Here is a 23782-nt window from a genome sequence, read left to right as displayed (position 1 = left end):
ACTGTCACTGCATATATGTCAAAGTTAGTTCTGTGTACTTGAGGTGACTAACATATTATATGCACCCTTCCTTCCTAACAAGGATTTCCACTTTGAACCTGAGACTGAGGTTTAAAAAAAAAAAAAATGAGTTGGTTGTTGGTTGTCCAACTTTATTTTTTTAAAGATTTTTATTTAAAAATGTAGCAAACATACAACATTGTATCCGTTTCAGGTGTAGACCATAATTGTTCTACATTTATCTACCTAAAGAAGTGCTCACCATGATAAGTCCAGCAACCGTCCCACGCTATCACAATGTTATTGACTATATTCCCCATGCTGTACCTCACATCCCCATGACTTATTTGTGTTATACCTGGAAATTTGAACCTCTTTTTCCCCTTCATCATGTCCTGCCTTTTAGAATTGTTCAACTACAGTTAACATTCAATATTATTTTATATTAATTTCGGGTGTACAGCATAGTGGTTAGACACTTGTATAATTTAAGAAGTGATCCTCTGACTAGTCTAGTGCCCATCTGATACCATACATAGTTATTACGATATTATTGACTATATTCCTTATGCATCCCCATGACTACTGTGTAACAAACCAATTTGCACTTCTTAATCCTTTCCCATTTTTCATCCATCCCCTCACCCGCCCCCATCTGGTGTAATGACTAGTGGGGGGAAAAAAAGGGGGGGAAACACATGTAAGAAAGGGGCTAATTAATTTATTTAGCAATATGCAGTAGTAAAAGACAAAGGCAATTAATAGAATGTGCTAATGACAGAAAGTAAAGGTGGTTAAGACTGAACAATTGATACCAATGTCATGTCAAAGGAGTACGTATACAAGATCTCAACATATGTTTACTATTGATCAAAAATCACTTGGCTAAATACACAAATAACATCAGTAAGGCTATCTAAAAGCAGTAATAAGCTCTATAGAATAGTAACTATTACAGTAGATGCCAAAAGCTCACCAAACCGGGAGAGAACAGTACTGGAAATGTCATAAATCAAAACCTTGTCAGGCCTGTAGATTAGAGAAACCCAGGCATCTCCCACACCGCTGCCTGTTAGGTCCCAAGAATGCTGCTGCTGTTGGCGTTGTTGTTGCTGTTGTTGTTGTTGTTAGAAGTTAGGACGTTTTCTGATGTTGTAAACTGCAAGCTGCATGTAAGTTTTCAAAATGCTGACAAGTTCTCAAGAAGGCTAACCATGGGGAACAACAGTGGAGAGGTGGGGAACCAGCCAGACCTAACCAGGTCCGCTGCTGGGAAGTCAGGACATCCCCTGGTGCTGTAAGCTGCATGTTGCTGGAAGTCTTCAAAATGTTAGAATGATGAAGAATCACCAATGACAAATGACCAAATGATGAAAACTTACACTGCCAACTGAGGTCTGTCTTATACATTTTCTCAGATGTACCTTAGAGCCAAGTTTCTTGTTCCTGCCTCTCCCTCTGGGAATGGCCAGTTCCGGGAGGGCCCAGCAGTCAATGATAAAAATATTGCTTATCCAGATGAAGGGCTAGTTCATCTGGACAAACAACATCTACTGTGCCTGCTTGGGACAATTGGTCCAAAGTCTTCTAAAGCCTGGCAACGTGCCTGTCACGTCATCCTGATGTAACTTAGTTACTTCTTCACTTCGTCTGCTGATGCAGGCAAAACAGACAGAAAACATCATCTTGTATCTCCCCTACTCAGAAGAATGAGATCAAAGGAGGAATTTACTCAACTCCTAATCACAGCACAGACTTCTTTTAACCCTAAGCTAACCAATACCTCACTTTCAGTCTCTCACCGGAGGGAACCCCACATGCACTAACAGACAAACGCTAATATACAAATGAAGGTAAATTTTCCTCAACATCTTCCCTACATCTGGCAATCATCAAAATGTTCTCTGTAGCTATGAGTGCATTTCTGTTGGTTATTTATTTTGTTCTTTAGATTCCACATATAGGTGAAATCACACTGCTTCTGTCTTTCTCTGTCTGATATATGACACTCAGCACAATACCCTCCAATATCATTCATGCCACCACAGATGGCAAGAACCCATTCCCTTCCATGGCAGAGCTATATTTCGTTGTATATATGTACCACCTCTTCTGTATCTATTCATTCATCGATGGACACCCAGGCTCTCTTCACATCTTGAATATTGTAAGTAATGCTGTAATAAATATAGGAATACACACGTCCCCTTGAAGTAGTGTTTTGGGTTTCTTCGGACAAATACAAAGAAGAGGTGGAATTACTGGGTCCTTCTTTGTCTCTTTTTATAACCTTTGTTTGAAAGTCTATTTTGTCTGGTATAAGTATTGCTAACCCAGATTTTTATTTTTCCATTTCCATTTTATGAAATGTCTTTATCCACTCCATTACTTTCAGTCTGCGTGTGTCTTTCAATCTGAAGTGAGTCTCTGATAGGTAGCATATATGAGGACTTTGTTTTCTTATCCATTCAGCCACCCTCTGTTTTTGATTGGAGCATTTAATCCATTTATATATTTAAAGTAATTGTTAATAGATATGTAGTTATTGACATTTGTTATTCATAGTTTTGATTTGTGTGTGTGTGTGTGTGTGTGTGTGTCTTAAAGAAGTCCCTGCAGCTTTCCTTGACCTACTGGTTTGGTGCTGATGAACGCCTTTAGCTTTCTCTTGCCTTTTCTGTCCTTCAATTTTAAACGATGGCCTTGCTGAGTACAGTAGTCTTGATTGCAGATCCTTGCTTTACATCACATGGAATATTTTGTGCCAGTCCCTTCTGGGCTACAAAGTTTCTGTTGAGAAATCAGCTGACAGTCTTATGGGAGCTCCCTTAGAAGTTACTAGTTGCCTTTTTCCTGCTGCTTTTAGGAATCTCTTTGTCTTTAACCTTTGCCATTTTAATTATAATGTCTTGGTGTGGGCCTGTTTGGGTTCCTCTTGTTTGGGACTCTCTGCATATCCTGGGTTTGTATGTCTATTTCCTTTGCCATGTTAGGAAAGTTATCCATCATTATTTCTTCAAATACGTTCTTAAACCCTGCTTTCTCTTCTCTTCTTCTGGTACCTCTATGATGTGAATGTTGTTATACTTCATGTTGTCCCAGAGGTCTCTTAAACTATCCTCATGTTTTCAAATTCTTTTTTCCTTTCACTGCTCCAATTGGATGTTTTATGCTACCTTGTCTTCCAAATCGCTGATTCAGTCCTCTGCTTCATCTAGTCTGCTAGTGATTCCTTCTGATGCATTCTTCATTTCAATTATTGTACTTCTCACTTCTGACTGGTTCTTTTTCATGGTTTCTACATCCTTTTTTATGCTTGCTATCTCTGTGTTGAAGTTTCACTGAGTTTTTTGAGCATCCTTAAAACAAGTATTTTGAACTCTGTCTCTGGTAGGTTGATTGCCTCCATTTTGTTTAGTTCTTTTTCTGGAGTTTTCTCCTGTTCTTTCATTTGGGATGTATTTCTTTGTTTCCTCATTTTGGCTGCCTCTCTGTGTTTGTTTCTATGTATTAGGTAGATCTGCTATGTCTCCAAGTCTTGCCAGGTGGCCTTATGTAGTAGGTGCCCTGTGGGGCCCAGTGGCACAGTCTCCCTGGTCACCTGCACTGGGTGCTCCGGGAGGGTCCCTTGTGTGGGTTGCATGTGCCCTCCTGTTATATTTGAGCCTCGATTGCTATTGCCACATCAGTAGGTGGTATTGACACTCACGCTGACTAACTGTGGGGTTTGGCCATATCCACAGCTTATGGGCTTCTGCACAGGGGTTTTACCACATGGATCAGGTCCACCCAGGCAGACTCTGGTGCCTGTTGAGACCGTCCTTTATGTGTGCTACTTTGGGGTTAATTGGGTGGTGCTCTGCTGTGGTCTGAAGCCAACCTTCAAGTATGTTGGTTCTGGGGCCTCTTGGGAGGGGCTCAGGTCAGCCACTGTCTTTGGCCAGTTGGGGACTATCTCATAGGAGCTACAATACAATCCACAGTTGGTTGCTGCCTGTGCTGAACCTATGGAGTGTGGGAGAGACCATGCTATAAACTGAGGATTGCTGTCACCAGTACCGGGTCTGGGGTAGCTCTGTGAAAAGCCAGGACACTCCAAGGCCTGCTCCCAGCTGTCAACTCCTATAAGGTTAAGTTGTTGACAAAGCCTCATGCCTTATAGAGTTGGATGGGTTAGAGTCCTAGGGAGTCACTAGGGTGGAGCAAGTGGAGCTCCAGTTCAGATTCAGATTTGGTAATGGGTATCGGGGAGGACTCAACACAGGAAATATGGCACCTGCCTGCTGGCTACATGGGAGGAAGACCTCACACATGGAAAATGGCAACTGTCCCTCCAGTCCTCACCCTAAGCCACACAACTCAGTCTTTCCCTGTATGTCTCTGACACCCCCCAAGTCACTGTCCTTCCGCCAGAGCCCAAGGTGAGTGCCTACGAGCAAGTTTGTGTGGGCCCTTTAAGAGGATGTCTGGGTCTCTCACAGGCTTCCATCCCACCCAGATGGTAGAAATAATCACTGTTTTTCACAGCCAGATGTTGTAGGGACTTCTCTTTCTGGTAACAGTACTCCTTGCTGGGGATCCTTGTGTGAGACTGGAGTCCCTTGCTCTTCTGTGGGAAACCTCTGTGGCAGAGATATCCCTCCCAATTTTTATCTGCTGCATGGAGGTTTTAGCGCCAGCCTGTTTTGCATCTCCACTCCTTCTACCAGTCTCGATGTGGCTTCTTTTTTATATGCTTAGTTATAACTTCTGTTCAAGTAGACTTCAGATGGTCCTCCTGGTTGATTGTTCTATGATTTGATTAGTATTTTGATGTGGTCACAGGATGAGGCAAGCACAGCATTTATCTACTCTGCCGTCTTTGATCCCCTTGTTTGTCCAACTTTAGATGGCCCTAGAGAACAAGGATCTGAAATAAAAAGAGCTTGCATTTGGATAGGCCTTTAAATTTTTGTCACATCTGTGATGGTCTCAGATCATCCCAATAAGGGGAAAAGGGAAAGAAGACCACCCTTATAAGCAGCAAAATTGACTTCCCAAGGCCACAAACAAGTGCAGGGTGAAACTGGAAGCTAAATCGCTTAGCTGCATTCCCACAAGACAGATAATAGTACTGTTATCTTACATTCCCATCGCTTATTATGACTCAGAAGTCATCGTACACCTTGTTTGGTGAAAGGGCCATGTATGCAAAGTGGCCCCCAAATGCTGAAGGACCAAGAGGTCAAAGAACAAGGCAGACAAGTCCAACTTGTTGGCTTAAAGAACTTAATAGGGAATTCGCAGAAAGTGGTCTCAGGCAGCAGCAAGACTAATGCATCCCCACACCTTTCACCCCTGAACCCTGACTCTGTTTTATAGCTAAAAGCAGTGAGAATGTGTGGATGATCAAAGGGATCAGAGGCTGGGGGGCTTTGGTGCCAGGGTGAGGTAAGAGAAACAAAGGAGGCACCTCCCATGGAGAGAAAATTAATGGGAGTCTTGTGATATGTGCCCAGAGCTCTGTGTACATATTCCAGAGCTTTCCCAGGGGAAGGGGAGGAGGTTAAGGTTCTGGGTTCACCCAGATGTCAAGACAGTGGATCAGCTTTAAGATGGAGTCACATCTCAGTTGATTATCAGCAGCAGTTCCATACTATGAGCAGAAAGGCTCATTTATTTCCATTTTACAGATAAGGAAGAGGTTAAGTGACTCATCCAAGGTCACACAGCTTTTGCATGGCAGAGGAGGAAAGAAAATATGGGTCTTCTGGTGCTCCTGCTGCATCCCTTGAACCAAGCCCCTAAGCACCCTGGGCCTTGGCCAGGATCACTCTTGTAGGCTCTTGTAGCTGACTTCTGTCAGGGCTGCATTTACCAACAAACAAGTTCAGCGTGATCAGAGAGGTGTATGTGAAGGCCCAGGTTGGCCTACATCTGCCTTAAACTCAACCCAATGGTAGAGTAGCAAATAGAACGCGAGTTCAAGTCCAGGTTTAATACTCTGTTAACTGATCCTCAGCAAGTTGCTTAACATCTCTGAGCCTGAATTTCATTCATTTGTTCATTCATTCAATTAACAAAAAGTTGTATGAAGTACCTCCGTTAAGCATTATTATGCTGTCTGAAGTGCTTATATTTCTCAGGTAGGAATAATAACAGGGTTGTTATGCAGAATCAGGGAAACTTATGTCAGCAAGCCACGTGGTTAAGTGCCCAGCATGTAGAGGTAATCAGTAAGTGTTTGTGAACTATGACTCTGGAGCAGAAGGACTTGCCTGGCCTTGGACTTATGTCATCTAGAAGAAGCTGGATCCTGGCAGGGCTGAGTACAAAGAACAATCATCTAAATGTGCATAAAATATTAAATGTAATAGAGCCACGTACACACCTATAGATGCAGGCAAGGATGTGAGGGAATCCCTCAGGGCTTCAAAAATGAATTCATTTTTACCTATCTGAGAGAGAAGAAGGTGGCAAAATGACAACCTGAGTGAGCCTACGTGGGAGTGAGAGGGCTGTGAGCGAGAGGCATGTGGGGCTACTCTGGGCAAGACCACGCATGTCAGGTAACAGCAGAGGGCTCTTCCTCAGCAACATAGTAAGAAAGACATGCAGTGAGTAACGGTCTCATTAATGAATGTGAGCTTGAGATAAATGCTCTGAACACAAAGAATATGAGTAGGGTTGTGGAAGAAGTTTAACTTTGGTAGATAAAAGGAAAGTTACTGCAGGAAGTGATTTTTAAACAGGCCTGAAGGATTTACAGATGTAAACTAGACCAGGGTTTGGGAAACTTCTTTAAAGTTTCAGATCTTTACTAGATTTAGACTTTGCAACTCTACTGTTGTAGATGAACACAGTCACAGACAATACATCAATGAATGAGTGTGGCTGTGTTCCAAGAAAATTGTATTTCCTGAAACAGGACACACCATGAATTAGGTGAGAGGGCTGGGATGTCGGGGGCAGGAGGTCATGCAGAAAAGAGTTCCAGACAGGGAATGGCATGCACAAAGATTCGGGTACTTCATACAAGTTTTTGTGACTCGAGCACAGATAAAGCTGGAAAAAGTAAGGTGAGATGAACATGGAAAGTGGGTAGAGACCAGGCCTCTCAGAGCCTTGTAAGCTGTGTTAGGGATTTGGGTCTCTATCCTTAAACCAACATGGGAAAGAACTGAAGGGTTTTAAGCCAGGGCTAACGCGATCATATTTGAGATTTCAGAGACGACTGCCTGCTGTTGTGTGAAGAACAGAACAAAGAGAAGCCCAGAATGAATTCTAGTCCAAAGGAACTTAATTGGGAACTTGGACTAGGATGGAGGCCAGGGAAGGGCAAGGCTCGGAAATTAACTGAATTGCTCAGGGCCACCCATCCCTGTGGCCACAGTGCCAGATGCTAATACGGGTCTCCAGGCTCCAGGTTGTGCACTATCAGCTCTTTCAGAAAGCAGCAGAGGACCCCCTGTGATCACAGCCCCATGAATAAGCATTTCCCGTGGTGTTGCTGAGGGAGAAACCAGCTAGCTTATGCTGACCCAGAGTCACATGGCAGACCTAGGCCTGTCTCTGACACTCATTCAATTGTACACCAGTCGCCTTTCCAAATTACTGTGGGTGGCCCATATCGATGTCATGGATCCATTCACTAGAGCCCTGAGGCCCCATCAGGCCTTTCCTGTGTTTTTCTTGCAGCATTTTTTTCGAGTTTGGTACCTTGGTTGCTGACCAAGGAGCCTTAAACACAGCTACTGGAAAGGCAGGGGCCCTTAGAGACAGCTATCTTGACAGCAGCAAGAAGTGACAGGTCACAGTGAGAAGAGACATGATGAAAAGTAGACAGATTAACTTATAAAAGCACAGAAATTAAGGCAAGTGGGTTGTTCCACATTTCGGTCACCCAGGGTCTGTACTATATCACAGCACAGCGTAGTTACTGGCTTCCTCATGATGGCGCTGTGTGGAAAGGTAAACATGCTCACTCAGTTTAAGAGGACAGTGGACATTATAATTCCCCTACAGAGAATTTGTCAAAATAATTAATTACAATAAATTATTTATTTTAAAAATTAATAAAATAAATAAGATTTTCAAATAAATAGTTAAAATCTCTAAAATTTTAGTGGTTAAAGGAGCAAGATTATTACTAATTTATATGGATTCTATATCTTTTGGAGCTATTGCATAAGTGATACTTTCTGTGCATGTGTAAACATATCCCTTATCAGTTATATGTACCTAAATTTTTATATTTGACTAAGCACTCGTATCATCAGTAGTTTATTCTAAAAAATCTGTAGTGAGGAGAATACATTTGTTTTAAATGTTGTGATCCCAGTTAAGGAACATGTAGGCCTTGTTTTGAATCCTATTTTTTCCACTTACCAGCTCTGTTACTAGGGTAAATGATGAACTGACGTGGACCTCATTTTTCCTTACTAATTGAGGGGATTGGCAGTGGGATTTGGGTTCATAAACTCCAGCATGGAGCCTGTGTGAACACGGCTGGTGCCAGTGGTGTGCGGGAGCCACCTTGCCCAGGTGGTGAGAGCCCATTAGACACTTTTCTCCCTACCTCTGTTTGGTGACATCAGGTTAGTAGCTTGAAATCAGCCATGGGGGAGAGTGTTTTCACCATAGAAATTGGCAGATGCTATGAATCAGGGCCTTTTTTCCTGGAGAGCCAGTTTTTAAACATTTTCTGGCTCACCACAGGTAGGCACCTAAACACTGTTAATCTCTATACCCTTGCCTTTCTGTGTCACCATGTTTTGTTGTCAGAGTTACTCTTCCTGCTATGCTCTAACCCATCATGTATCAAGATCCTCTGGAGTTCTGGCTACAACACATATTGCTGGGTCCTACTCCTAGAGTTTCTGATTTAGTCAGTGTGGAATGGGACCTGAGAATCTGCATTTCTAACACTGATACTGCTGATCCAGGAACCAAGCTTTGAGCACTGGTCTAATCTGCCTAATAAACTAAGGTCTACAGTGCAAAGCCCTTCATGAGGCACAGAAGAGATCCCACCTTCTGTCTCAGACAATGGCATTATTTAATTAAAATAAATTAACAAGTACTTACAATTTACAAATTAAATTAACAAGTACTTACATAGTAGTACTTTCCATGTACAGCATCTCGTTTAATCTTCTGAGGTAATAGCTACAATTTCAACCCCCATTTTATAGATGGAGGGAAACTGAAGCTCAAAGGGATTAAGTAATTTACCCAAGGTCAAATAGCTCATAAGCAGAGAAACCAGGTCATACCCAGGTCCTCCTGGGAAGTGGGTTGCGATGGGGCTGAGGTCTTGCTGGCCCTGTCGGTGTGAAATGCATGTTTAGGGTGATAAATAGAGCCCTAAGAAGTTCAACCCTATCTCAAATATTCAAAAGCTGATATCTGGCCCAATTACTCTTTATACCTTCTGTCAAATTCTGGGACTATTACATTCATGGTACAAATTATGCAATGCTAAAGGGTGAATAGAGGCTGAAATTCAGCCTGTACTCTGCATGCACCCACAGGGCCACATCAGCCTTTTTCTTGTCTGCGTTAAGGTGCTATATATTCTAGCGGTGGTGTCTAAATCCATACCCTTCTCTCCCTTCACTGCAATTCCTAGGGCCTCTGGGGCAAGGATGGAAAGGCAGAGCTAGTGGGAGAGACAGGAAGTACAGGGAAAGGGCCAAGGGAAGACATCGTTTGAAGCATTATCAAGCCCACACTATGGGCGTGTAGAAGAGGCTTATAAAACAGCTGTTCCTGCAGGAGGTTTTGGGGGGGCAGGTGTCAACAGGGTGGAACAAGGGAATTTGGCTGGGGCAGAGCCATATATTGTCAATGATGATATATCTCCTGCCCACCCCTGGCATGTGTGTGGCATGGTAAGTGCCCAGTGAGTGGGCAATTACCTTGTACCACAGGATGACTGGCTCTGTCTCTCACTTTCCCTCCTACTGCCTTTCAGCAATTAGATTGCACTGGGTGATAGCTGCCAAGCCACTTTGTTGGATCTGATGAGTTTATTAATTTCTTGGGGGCTAATAGGAGGGTGGGTGGGAAATTCATTTCCTGGTTGAAGCTTAGGGGCTAATTAGTCTCTTTGCTATGTCCCCAGAGGTATTAGGTTGGGGGGTGAATTGCTCAGGCTGTTGGATCTGGCTCTGGGTAAATCATTTTTATTCCTGGCTTCTGTAAGAGGCTATCTCATGGCCCAGGTAAAACCAGGTAGTCTGGGGCTGTGGCAGGCAATTAGTGAGGATTGGGTCCCCTGAGAACAGTGAAATGGGAAGTGGTTTGGGATGGGGCTGAGGTCTTGCTGGCCCTGTTGGTGTGAAATGCAAATTTAGAGTGATAGATAGTGCCCTAAGAAGTTCAATCCTATCCCAAATATCCAAATGCTGACATCCAGCCCAATTGCTCTTTATGCCTTCTATCCAAATCTGGCTCTTCCCACCTTAGGAGACCGTTGGGAGCCAATTCTTGCCATTTTGAAGACAAGGAAACTGAGCCTCTGAAAGGACAGTCATTTCACCTGACTTTGTGGACAGTCATTTCATCCTGCTGGATGGCTGAGACCCCTTCAGGCCTTTCTCTGGTTAGCCAGGCTTGCTTCCATGGAGGGGCATATGTGTGTCCCCCACCCAAGAGACAGCAACAAAGATAGGAAAGACATTGGATTTAGGAGTCAGACAGCTCTGGGTTAAAACTCATGCCATACCTACTAACTAGGTGACCTTAGGCAAACCATTAAATCTCTGTGAGCCTCATAAATAAAATAAAAACGCCATAACTGGGGCAGCTGGATGGCTCAGTTGGTTAGAGTGCGAGCTCTTAACAACAGGATTGCCAGTTTGATTCCCACATGGGCAAGTGAGCTGCACCCTCCATAACTATGTTGAAGACAATGAGCTGTCGCTGGAGGGCCAGATGGCTCAGTTGGTTAGAGTTCAAGGTCTCAACTTGATAAATAAAGTTGCCGGTTCAATTCCCACATGGGATGGTGGGCTGCGCCCCTGCAACTAAAGACTGAAAACAGCGACTGGACTTGGAGCTGAGCTGCGCCCTCCACGACTAGATTAAAGGACAACAACTTGACTTGGAGCTGATGGGCCAATATATTGTTCCCCAATATAATTTAAAAAAAAAATAAATTAAAAAAAGATATATGGCCACAACTTCTGAGTAAACAGAATTCCCTCTAACACCTCAATTGCAATGCACCGCGGTGACACAGAACAATGAAAGATCACACTGAGTTCCCAAGCTTAAAAAATTATTGAAAACAACAACAACAACAAAATCCCATTATAATTCTATAAGGTTCGTGGGAGAATTCAGAGATGATTGAACTGAGGCACAACCAGCACAACAGATGTCCAGTAACTATTGTTCTCCTTTCCCCTTTCAGTTGAAAAATCCAGCAGCTCATCCCTCATCCTCCCAACCTCCTTCCCCTGCAGAGAGAGAGGAGGTGGGGAAAGCTCAGCCATAACCTGACCTGGCTGACCTCTTTGAGAGACAATAGACACTCCAGAGGGCCAGAGAAAGGTTCACCTGCCTTCTGTCCCAGGCCCACTGACAGCAGCAACCTGCCAGTGTGAAATGATGAATTCCCCCTCCTTCCAAGTACCAGTCCCTCAACAAGGTGCTGAGTGCAAGAATAAATAGGCCAGCCCCATCCAGGCTAGTGGGGAGATAGACAGGTAAACAACACTGGAGGAGCCAGACAGGATGGCCATGAAGGCTTCCTTAGGAAGGGTCATCTGGGACTAAGGGCACAAGGGTTAAAGCTCAAGTCTTTCAACAATGGGCAGGGTGACCTTGGGAAAGTTGGGTCTTTTATTTTGGTGCCAGTTTCTTTATCTGAAAAATGGGGCTTCCTTTGTGGATGTGTGAAATACTGCTTGTAAACTAAAAAGAGAACATGAGCGTGTACAGGACCCTTGCAGAGATGGGGAAAGCTGCCCACCATTCTCCAGGTGGCATCCTCACAGAGGCTTGGAAAGGAGTTTTTGGCCATTTCCTCTTTGGCAGATGAAAGTAGCACTATAGAGACTGCCTGGAACTGGTGGCCTGCAAGAAGTCCCAGCTGATGGCCCAAGGTGGTCCTAATTTGGCCCGCCCCTCTTCGAGCTCCAGACCATGACATCAGGGAGATGATTCCTGCTCCCTGTAATCCTCAAACCACTGACTCCATGGGGTGGAGGTAGGGGCCAAGGGTGAGACATGTCTTTATTAATGTTGGCGCTTCCACAAGAGGAACCCAGAGCCCAACTCTGGTGACTAGAGCCACATGGCACCCATGGAACTTATGAGGGTTTTCCAGGAAAGCTGCTGCTGATGCCCAGAAATGCTTGGCAGAAGCAAATGTGTGCATTTCATTGGGTTTCTAGCCAACTGTCAGCCGTCTCCCTTGGCTGCCCACCTCAAACACTCAGCAACAGAAATGGTTTGCCAGAGGCTCCAGCTAGTAGAAATATATTGGTGTCTCTCTCTCTCTCTCTCTCTCTCTCTCTCTCTCTCTCTCTCTCTCACACACACACACACACACACACATTTATAAAAAGGGTTCCACTGGGAAAACAAACCATCTAAAAACCTAATGCTGTTGAGTTTAGGTTTAGGTGATTTTCTAGAATGGGGGACTAAGTTGTAGAATTATTTTTTTTCCCCTAGAAGTTAAGATGATGGGGAAGAGGAAGGAAAATAACATTTATTGAATGTCAGGTCAAATACAGTCTTACTACCACCTGAAGTTTCTCTCATTGTTCCCATTTTATAGATGAGGAAACATGCTCACAGAGGTTCAGTAACTTTTCTGGGGTTAAGGCAGTTGAGATCCATGCTCCTGAGTCTGGCTGAATAATGTAACCCCAAAGTGGCACATCCATGATCTCAGTTGGCTCTGAGAAGAAGGCAAGGCAGACATTACCATCCCCACTTACAGACAGAGAAACTGAGACTCAGAAAGACTTAAGTCACTTACCTAAGCTCTCACAGCTAGTAAGCAAATCAACTAGGACTAGAACCTGGGTCGTTTTCCTCTTCTGGTTTACGCATTCATTGACCCATTCAAACATTTATGAAGGGCATAATATATGCCAATCCTCTCTAGTATACCATCCTGATTCTTATTTAGATAATCAGACTGATTGAAGGCAGGCTAAAGCAGAAGAACTCATTCCTGACTCAAGATAATGTGATTCCACCCGTTCCATCCCCTTTTGTGGGAGAGAACTCCCTGAACTCCATTCCATTCCTGATTTATTTTTCTCTTCCACCTCTCCTAAGTCTTTACCCCTTTCTTGCCTTCCTCTCACAGGTATTCCCACATTGCCTTAAGCCCCCCCTAACCCTATGTAACAGTACCCCTGCCCCAGGTCAGCCTCTTTGCTCCATAGGCCTTACCCCTCCCTGTTTCTATGGCTGACATGCAGTCCAACGAGAGGCAGCTCCTTCCAGCCCTGGAAAAAGGCACGATATCAGCAGCCCAGCTCCCCAGCCTCCTCCTTCCCCCATTTCTTCCCAGTCCTTTCTCCTTGGTCTCCTCAGATTGGCCAGTGGCACGTGGCGGACGGCCTCAGCATGGACAGCCGCCTCTACGCCTCCAACATATCCGACAGTCTCTTCAATACCACCCTGGTTGTCACCACTATCCTGGTAAGCAGGGTGCTTCCTGGCCTCCCAGCTGTAGCTCCCCCGGGTGCCTCCCCCAGTTCCAGGCTACTCATAGGCTTCCCAGTGAACAGAAGATGGGAGCTGTAATCACAGCACTGAGGCCAATATATAGCAATGTATTTAAAATCAAGTTGCTGTTTCATATGGAAATGATATTAGATGAGTTCCAAAGCAGCTGGGGAAGAGGGATGGGGTGGAGAGACACCACAGTTTGTGGGTGCCTCTTCCAGGGACACCCTGACAGGGAAGCTGTGCATGGCAGTGGAAGGGGACCTTATGGCACAGGTGGGAGAAGTCCACCAGGATGGCCCCCTCTTCTTCCCCAACAGCCTACCTTGCTTGGTGCCTACCATGTATAAAGTGGTCCCCTGCAGTAGACCTCTGACTTTCAGTGGGTTTTCATGGCCTATTTCTTCATTTCCAGCTGGTGAGCATAGAGTTCTCAATCCATAGAGCCAGGGACCAATCTGCCTTTCTTATTTGATTTCGTTTTCTTCAAAAATTACCAAGCCCTTCTCCCCATGTGCCAGGCACTGTGCTCATTCCTGGAGACACCAAGATGAATAAGACTCAGTGTCTATCCTCAAAGAGGTTATCATTCAGTAGATGACATCAGCCAGGTGCATTCATAGCCAGGATATTCTTCCTTCCTGAAGATCTCATGTTTTAAAAGATTTGTCAATTAAATCAACTGCATGTATTAAGCAATAATTAGTTTGTTCCTCTCCCCCAGCCCACCCCACCCCTTAACTAATCAAAAGCATACGTTCTTGCCTGGTACAGTATCTTATCAGCTGGAGATAAGTGCTGCCACACTGATATAATTCTGACCCAAAGCAAGGACTTGATGCAGTCATTAACCTGCTGAGCCTTATCCTTGCTAAATGTGCAAGGTCTGCAAATGTGTCAGTTTTGTTTGTTTTGTTTTGTTTTGTTTTTAGCTTTTTGAGATTATAAAAAGAGCTCAGGGACCTCCATCATTACCATCATGAACTCCTGGGGCCCAGGACCCTAGACTGGAATCAATCTACTGTAAGCAGAGTAGGATAAAAGCCAGGGGAGAAAGCTACATACCTAGTGCCTAGGGATTTAAGGAGAGAAGGGCCCCATCCCATCAGGGAGGTCAGCAAAGTCTTTGTAGAGAAGGGACATGGAAGATGAGCTCCAAAAGACGGAGAGGTCGGGAGCGAGAAGTGAATCAAGGAGAGCAGTGTCAGGTGTCAGGAAATGCTGAAAAGTGCAGGTTTTCCCAGGAAATGAGCATTGGTAGAGAGAGGTAAGCTGTAAGGTCATAAAAGTGGGTTGGGTCCACAGCGCTTTGTTAGGAACTTGAATGTCAGGCTGTTGAGTTTCCCCTTTACTTGGTAGGTGACAGAGGTCACTGAATATTTTCATTCATTATTGAAGGAATATTTATTGGGTATTACTATGTTCTGGACACTGTTCTGGAAGATCAGGAATAAATAGAATTGAGAAAGGGGAGTGAGGAGGGGACTGAGTGCAAACTATATGAACACGCGGTGGTCAGAGCCTCATTGAGAAGGGGAGATCTGGGCAGAGGCCTGACAGGGTGAGACGAAAGCCATGTGGCCGTCTGGACAGGATTATCCTGGGCAAAGGGAAGAGTCGAGGTGAACGGCAGGGAGAGCAATTCTAGCTCCCAGTCACTTCCTGTCTCATCTCCAACTTTAGCTTATCTGAACCAAAGGTGAAAAGGTCAGAAAAATTAGAGGGTGATGGTGTCACGGCTCCAGCTTTTATGTGGAAAGCCTGGCTGAGCTGGGGCAACAGTAAGCTTGATTCTGGCCCACTGGGGGTAGGTGGCACACAGTGTGATTTTTGGGACCTCCTTCCCACTGTCTTCTCTATCTCTGAAGTACTTCTCTAATCTGTCCCCTGCTAGCTATCCTCAAAGCCCATGCTCTAATTTAGGCCTGCCTGTCCCTTTCTCCTGAGCCGCAGCATTGCCTCCTCACAGGCTCCGTTCTCACCTGCCCTCCTGCCAGTACAGTCATTCTGAAATCAAAATTGTCCCGTCATTTCTTTACTTACAACCTTTCAGTACTACCCAGGACCCACCACACCTGAGCTTGGACTGTGAAGCCATCGTAATCAGGCCCAGCCTGCCATACCTGCTTCCTCTCCATGCCACTTGGGGTCTAGCAGTACTGTACTGCCCAACGTTTCCTCACTGTGTCAATGCGATTCCCTGCCTCTACACATGTCCGGAGTACCCTTTCCCCTGATTCCTATTTCCATCTCGAGATGTCTATACATCCTTTAAAGCTCTGCCCATGAAGTCTTCCCTAATCTGACTCCTGCTTCTCCCTCTCTAGCATTTTGTACACACCCTGTTGTGTCACTTCTATTAGAGGTTGTTGTTTACAGCTCTACCTCTCCTTTCAGAATGAGATCTCCTCAAAGAGAGGGGTGTCTGACACAAAGTGGGAGCTTTAGAATTTGAATGAAGGAATTCCTTCCTACACGGTAAAGGGTATTCCTTAAAAGCCAACAAGTGTTTGGGAAGAAGATGGAAACACTGCTGAGTTTTACTTCCTGCTTCTCAGGGTCTGGAATTGGACAGTGCTCAGAGCTTTGAGTCAGACCCACAGTGACACAGACCACAGGGCCGTGTTTCTAGACTTGAAATGTCTATCTGAGTGTGTGTGCGTGTGTGTGCGCGCACACACACGCACACACAGTTGTTTACATATGCACACGTGTGTTCATGAGGGATGAGGACAGGACACTTTTGTGTCAGATGACATTTAATAACATAGTAAGTACAATTCAAACAAAAATGTTTTCTTGTGCATTTATGTCTAAGATAGCTGATACAAGTCAATAACTCTTACCAAGAATGACTATCTTAATTCAGTCCTTGGTGACCATTTGTGGGTTATTCTTTATAAATGGTAATCCTGAATAATTTATCCCTTAAAACTCAGCACATAACCTTATTGTCTCCCACTCCTGTCAGGTACACTTGGGATATATGAATGATTTATTGGTTAATACCAGCAAATACACAGAAGTAGCCACAGCTCCCTCCCACTCCTTGAACACCTACCTTGTGTCAGACCCTGAGTTAAACATTTTGCTCACATTACTGCCTTCCATTCTCCCAACACTCCTGCCAGGAGAGGGTCTCCTGCTCCAGACCAGCACTTGACCTCCATATTTTCCAACGTGCCGTGAGCCCCAAACTTTCTGACATTTTAGCTTTCCCATACATCTCCTCCCTCCAAGATTGACCTTTTGTATATTTACTTTGAATAAATTAATTTCAGAGTAGAGAGTATTTGGGTAGAATAACTTTATGATAGTCCTGGGGATAACATAAGATACGCTGGGATGTTGCTATCCCAGAGGTGAAAAGCCCCAGCCAAGCTCTGTTCATCAGACCATTTCAGTGCTTTTCACTCACACAATCCACCAGTGCTTAATGTTGGAACCAGGTGGTGTACCAAAGAAGGGAAAGAGTCAGTCCTATGCCCCACTTACATTATACTTGAGAGCAGGAACGAAAAGGAAGACTGGAGGATGGTTGTGTGGGACTCTAGCTGTAAGCACAGGAGTTCTGAGAAGTGAGTTGGCATCAGAAGAGGTAATGGGAATCCAAGGACAAAGATAAATTGGGTTGTACAGAAGATGGGGAGAGAGAGCAGTTGGGGCAGAGGGGACAAAGAAAAGCCCTTGAGCCGAGGACAGGATGTGTGGAAGACAGGGAGACTGGCCCCATATCTCTGACATAACAATGGACTTGATCATGTATCATAATTTTCAACTTGGAGCCTCCTCTCTCTGACACACAACTTTCTACCTTCCTCTCTCTGAATTCATCATGCTCACAAAATTGCTCTCTCCACCCTCCACTCATGACCTCTCATCTGTCTGGTTCTCCATCTTTTCCAACCCAGATACTCCTTCCAGCTTGAGCTCAGCAAACCAGCATTTCAGCACTTCCCTCTCCTAACTTCTAAAGTTGTCTCTGCCATGATGCTCAGCCATCTCAGGCTGCTCCTTAAGTCCAGTTGCCCTTGCCGTCACTGTTCCCAGTTGCCAGTCTGCACTCAGCCTTCTGACTTCAGCTAAGCCTCGGCAATCCCCGTACTCATCTCTCTCACTCCCTATCATATCACCTAAGCAGTTCTGCCAAACCTTTTCACACACCACGCTTCAATCCTACTTGCCTCCCACACAACTCTGGAGGCTGGCATGAGTTCCCTCACTTCCGGCCTCCTCACTTCTCACTGTGTCCACATCCATGCTCTCTACCTTACCTCCAGGCCAACTTCTCAGCCTCACACCCACCTTGACCCTGTCTCCTCCCACCAAATCCTGCGTCTTTGCTGCACCAACTAGCACTAGCACGTCTTTCTTCTTCTCTATAATCTCTCCTTTTTGAAGGATTCCTCCCTTTCTACCTACAAATATACTCTGGTCCCTCCCATCCTAAGATGCCATAACCACTACCTTATCTACACCCTGCTGCCCTGTCAGCTACCCTCCAGTTTATGGAATCATAAATGAATCATGGGATTGGTGAACCCTTGGACATCATTCAGCTCTGTTATTTGTATTAGGTTGCTGCAAAAGTAATTGCGGTTTTTGCAAATATTTTTATCCTTTTAAACCACAATTACTTTTGTACCATCCTAATAGATGATGAAATGAAGCTTGGAGAGAGACATTACTTGTAGCAGTTGGGTGGAAAGATGGTCTGCCTGCCTTCCTTTGTCTCCTAACTTTTCAAAATGCTGGTCCACTCTCATTTGTGCACTTTTCATTCCCTCCCCAATACTTGCAGAATTCTTCCACCCTCACTGAATCTTCCTTGAAAGATCATGAGTGGCACGTAACCCAGATGCCCAATCACAGCCCTACTTCATCTCTGTGTGGGAATGTCTGCATTCTCCTTCTGAAACTGCTTCCTCCTGGACTTTCATGACCTTATTTTCCTTATTTTCAGCTTTTCTGCCTGCTTCTGCTATATCTTCTTTTATGGCTTCTATTCATTTTCCCACTCTCTAAGAATATGGTCGCTCCACGGGCCTCTTCTTATCCCTCTCTGTCCTTCCTCAGTTCTCCCCCCTCGATGGCCTCACATATCCTGTAGCTTCAGCCATCACCTCTATACAAAAGCCTCCCAATCTCCGCCCACAATCTTTTCCTCACTCCACATTTTGAAGACTCAGTCATACATTTCCTCCTGGATAACCTACAGCACCTGAAATTCAACACGTTTCAAATCCATTTCCCTTCCAAATCATCCATGGTATTGATGACACTGTCCTCAGTCAAGGGTCTAGGGACCCCTACCCAAACTGACCCACCCTTAACCTGTCGTCAAGCCTGGCCCTCTCTGTATCCTTCCAGCTCTCTATAACCCAACCTGAGTCAAACTATGGCTCAGGAGTCAGTACCTCATATTTGGGTGGGGGGGTGTTTGTTCTCACCCCCAGATGTTCTCTCTTGCTACTTAATATTCTTTACTCACATCCTTAAGTCTTTAAAACTCTCAGTGCTCCCCTACTATATATGTATGATGTACATATATATGTATGATGTCGGGCCTCCAGGGCCATATGAACCCTAATTTGTCTCTAAATTTATCCTCCTACCCCAACTGTCCACACAATTCATACTCCACTAAATGGAGGATAGGCCTGCTCTATCTCACTTGGGATAATGCCCTTCATCATGCTTTTCCCTTGCCCATGGTTCCCTGCTATATTCTCAGCATCTTTGTAGCTCATAATGCCCAGTGATAGGTCTGTGTGGAATAAACAAAAGGAAGGGATGGGATGGTGGTCGGGTCAGATGATAACCTTAAGTAAGTAGAGGGGCTTTGGCTTGACACTATGAAATGGGACCCTGTGTGTCCTGGTAAGAGAAGTGCCTTCAAGTTGTCAGAGGAGAGCTGGTCACCTCCTCTAGTAACCCAGTACCTAAGCCACTTCTCTCCTTCTAACCTGTCTCCTCCTGTGCCTTGTCCCCCACCCCCACCACATGTGGCTGAGACACCAGGGCTAAGATGAGAATGACAACTGCCCAGTTTTGCTGCAGGAAAACCCGTATTTAATGCTGAAAGGGAACCACCAGGAGATGGAAGGCAATGACCGCTACGAAGGCTTCTGTGTGGACATGCTCAAGGAGCTGGCTGAGATTCTCCGGTTCAAGTACAAGATCCATCTGGTTGGGGACGGCGTGTACGGCGTTCCCGAGGCCAATGGCACCTGGACAGGAATGGTTGGGGAGCTGATCGCTAGGGTAAGGACAGAACAGGTGATGTGAACTCATTGGTGGGCTGGGGAGGGAGATGGAAGGACTTCGAGTTGTGCTGTATGCTTATGAGCCTTCCATTTATTCAATCATTTATATATTTTTCATTTATTTGCCCATTCATTGCACAAATCTTTATTAAGCTGGCACTGAGCCAGGCACTGGCGATATACACTGGTGAATGTTTAACACCATGATGCCTGCCCTGTGGCTTTCCCAGTCCAGCACCTGTAACAGGTAAGGAAGGCTTTGACCAATTGACACGAATTAGAGGGTTTGGGTTCCATGTTTGGATTATCCAGGTGCTTTTTCTTTGTTCTGATTATTTTGTTACTCATTAGCATCCCCTGGCAGGGTTTGGACAGGCTCTGAGAGAATGGAACACAGTGACATTAGTTGACTTAGACACTTTAGAGGTGCTATCAGGGGAAATATGGTTAAATAACGGGGGGGAAAGATCAATTGCAGAGGAGTTGGTCACAGTTATGGTTATTTTGTTACTTGTATTATTTTCTGCTATTGTCAATGTGCTTTTATAGACCCAGGACCAAAGTGCACTTGGACAGGCTGTAGATTTTCAGGGTGAATGTGGAGACTTGATTAAAATGCAGGTGAACATCATAGAATGTCAGTCATCTGTTAGGTCAGAGCAAGGACATAGGAAGTTCTTCCAGGGAGAAATCTCTTGTTTACTTGGTACACACTATTACTATCTCTAAAAATTAATTAAATCATTATTCATTCATTGTCCATATTTCCATAACTGAGTTTTTGTGGTTAAGACAAGTAATGGGTACCCAATGCAGAGAGCACAGACCTGGGTTCTTACTGTGACCTTGGACCAACCCTTTTCCTTCGCTGTAATCCAACCTGAGTCAAACTATGGAGCCCTGAAGGGAGATCTCCTGCAGCCTCCCAGCAAAGCCAATGTGCAAGGTGCTTTACATACATTATCTCTAATCCTCTTGAAACATACCTTTTAGCTACTTGTTATCCCCACTTTACAAATGAGCCACCTGGAGCTCAGAGAGCTTGAATGACTTGTCTGAAGCTATACAGTTAGTATGAAACAAGGCTGGAATTTGAACCCCTATCTGTCTCCCTCCAGAGCCCAGATTCTTCCCACCATAGCATACTACCTCAGCTGAATTTTGATGTCACCACAAAAGGTACACATAAATCCAGGTCCTTCCTTCCATCCTCCCTCTTTCTTCTCCCGTACTCCACATCTCCCTCCCTTCCACCCTTGCTTTCTTCTTTTTCTTCCTTCTTTTCTCTCTTCCCTTTATCTATTGAATTAATATGATTTGAACCCTTAACTGAATCACACTTGGGATATAAGATAATTTTTTTAATCCTAGTCTCCAAGGTTCAAATATTAGTTGGGGTCTTAAATAAACTATTCTTGACAAAGCATTGTGAAAAGTTCTGTGCAGACCAGCATAGAAAGGTCATTTAAAAGCTGAGGAGGAGGGTACTTAGGAGCTTGGCTGGTGGTGCAGACAGCATTTGCAATGATGGCAGTGGGATAAATAGCAAGGCTTGTTCAGGGAACTGTGAATTGTCCGATGTTCTGGAATCCAGCGTGAGCTGGTTCAGAAGTGAGGCATTGCTCCCAGGGAGAGGCTTGCAAGTAAAGGACTGACCAGTCAACAGAATGCTGCAGAAGACCTAGGGAGGAGCCCTAGAAGCATCTCACAAGGGCAGGGGTGGGGACTGAAGACTTCTTCGGGGAGCTGTCTGCTGTCTTAAGACTCAAACCTACCTTGCTGATGATACCATGCTTCAGCAGAAAAGGATGTGCTGTTTTTTCTCTATAGCCCCTGACCTCTCTTGTAACAGTTAGTCTTCCTGCTTGGATCCCACAGTGGAGGTGCAGCCCAGCAGTGTGTAAACACAGAAAGCTGAAACACCAGGCCTTTTCCTGCCCCTCTCACCAGTGTACTCAGTCACCTTGAGTCCTGTGCTTCAGCCACTTTGGGCTGGCTGGTGACTGGTAGGGTGACTTCAGGGATGCCACAGTCAGCACACAGTCATCCTCTTATCAGCCCCCTAATGAGCTGTGACACAGACTGGCAGGAGGAGGAGAAGAGTCTCGGACTCAAGGACATGCAGCTACGTACTGAATGACTTGGGCAATCAGACAAGAACCTTGTCATTCACCCCAGATCGGCTTTCCAGCCAAAATACTGCTTCAGTCTCATCAAGACTTCACTGCATAGTGTTAATTAATTAATTAAATCCATTCGTTTAACATTTATTGAACACCTTCCATGATTCTAAATATTGGAGATACAATAGGGGATAGAATAAACCTGATTCACTGCCCTCGTGAATCTTACCAGTGAGAGACAGATATTAATGAATGATCACATTAATGTATAATTTCAGATTGTGTTAAGTGCAAGGGAGATGCAGTAGAAAGAGCTATGAGAGCATTGAGAGGGAGCAGGACCCAGTCTCGAGAGGCATAGGGTGGAGGGGAATGGCTTCTCTTGGGAAATGATGTTGCAGCCAGCTGACTTCTGACAAATAGGAAGAATGTTCCAGTCAGTAGGGTGTCTGAATGCCACTGGGACTGATCGTGGGCAGGAGTGGGTGACTCCAGAATCCCTCCCTCCCTAGGCTCAATGCTTTCATATGTCTGCCAAGATGTTCCCCTGGGATTACAATAGTCCTAAGGCCTAGATCCATCCTGCATAACCCCTTCCCCAAGTTGCACATGAACATTTCAGAGGCTGTAATAGCAGAGCCTTGGGGTTACTGAATGTCCCAACTGGAAGAAACCTTAGAGTCATGGCACCTACATCTGTCACTTAAACAAATGAGGAAATAAAGGGAGGCTCAAGAGGTTAAGTAACCTGCCAGAGATCACACAGCTATTATGTTTAAAGCCAACATTTAAGCCCTGGTCTGTGACTTCAGTGCTCCTGGTCTGAGAGAGCAGAAATCTTGATGTTAGACAGACATAAGCTTAAGTTTCCACTTATCCACTTATCCATTTATCTTGGGCAGTTTATTTTGTCCTTTCCAACCGTTCCCCAAGGGTTCAGTGTTCATCGGGAAATAATTTTTGTAAGGATTTAAAATAACATTCACACATGCACATGTGTGCATGAACATACATGTGCTCACGTACATAGTGTTTGACATACAGGAAGTATAAGAGTTGTCTTAAGCCGGACTCCCTAGAAAACAGAGCCCAAGGAAAATGCTTACATGCTAACTCAGGGAATGCAATTTCAAGACATTAGAAGTGAGGAAAAGGGAAGGAGGCAGGCAAGGAGGGAGAGCACATGTCAGGAGTTTGTCACTGTGCTGGCCAGGGCTTTGCACCAAGCACAGCTGATTGTCAGCCCACAGAGAGGTTCTATGAAATTACTGCCTCCCTAAACAGTCCATCGCGGGAGGGAGGGGAATTTATCTGCTGAGTCCTGTCTCTCATTGGTTGAAGTTCACTCCATAGGGCGTCCCCTGCCCCATACTGGGTTGTGCACCAGGACCCTCTGGCCACCTTCAAAGAAGTCAGATCTCAAGGTAACAGTGACAGTACTGTCAGTACTAGCCACATCAGGTGTGCTCGTCCAGTAGCGGGTGTGAGCCGGGGACCCCCTCCCAGCCTGCAGCCTTGCCTGCAGCTGGAGGAGCCAGTGCATGCCTGGTTACCAAGAGATCCTGCATTTCCTCACATCTCACCAGCCTAAGAAAGCCTCAGGGCTGGAGGCCAGAAGAACATGGAGCATGGAGTGACGTGAGGCAACAGGAAGGGTCAGGAAGAGCAGACACAGTGGGCCGGGCCAACCAGGAGGGTGAGACACCATGATGAAGT

General features: G+C 45.0%; 1 protein-coding gene across 7 annotated transcripts in view; it reads left to right on the top strand.

The window, feature by feature from the left end:
• Positions 1 to 23782, top strand: part of GRIK4 (glutamate ionotropic receptor kainate type subunit 4) — a 463707-nt gene that overhangs the window by 322110 nt on the left and 117815 nt on the right. For 6 of the 7 annotated variants that reach the window (XR_013992485.1, XM_081037048.1, XM_081037049.1 and 3 more), the window contains 2 exons: positions 13543 to 13650; positions 19738 to 19941. Coding sequence is in view for 6 of the 7 variants with exons in the window: in XM_081037048.1 (XP_080893174.1) it covers positions 13543 to 13650; positions 19738 to 19941 (312 nt within the window). In the remaining variant the exon portion in view is untranslated. The remainder of the gene's footprint in view (positions 1 to 13542; positions 13651 to 19737; positions 19942 to 23782) is intronic. The other variant, XM_081037047.1, reaches the window with a different exon arrangement.

Source organism: Rhinolophus hipposideros (assembly GCF_964194185.1).
Source record: "Rhinolophus hipposideros genome assembly, chromosome: 24".
NCBI lineage: Eukaryota > Metazoa > Chordata > Mammalia > Chiroptera > Rhinolophidae > Rhinolophus > Rhinolophus hipposideros.
This window is presented reverse-complemented; position numbering and strand designations above follow the sequence as displayed.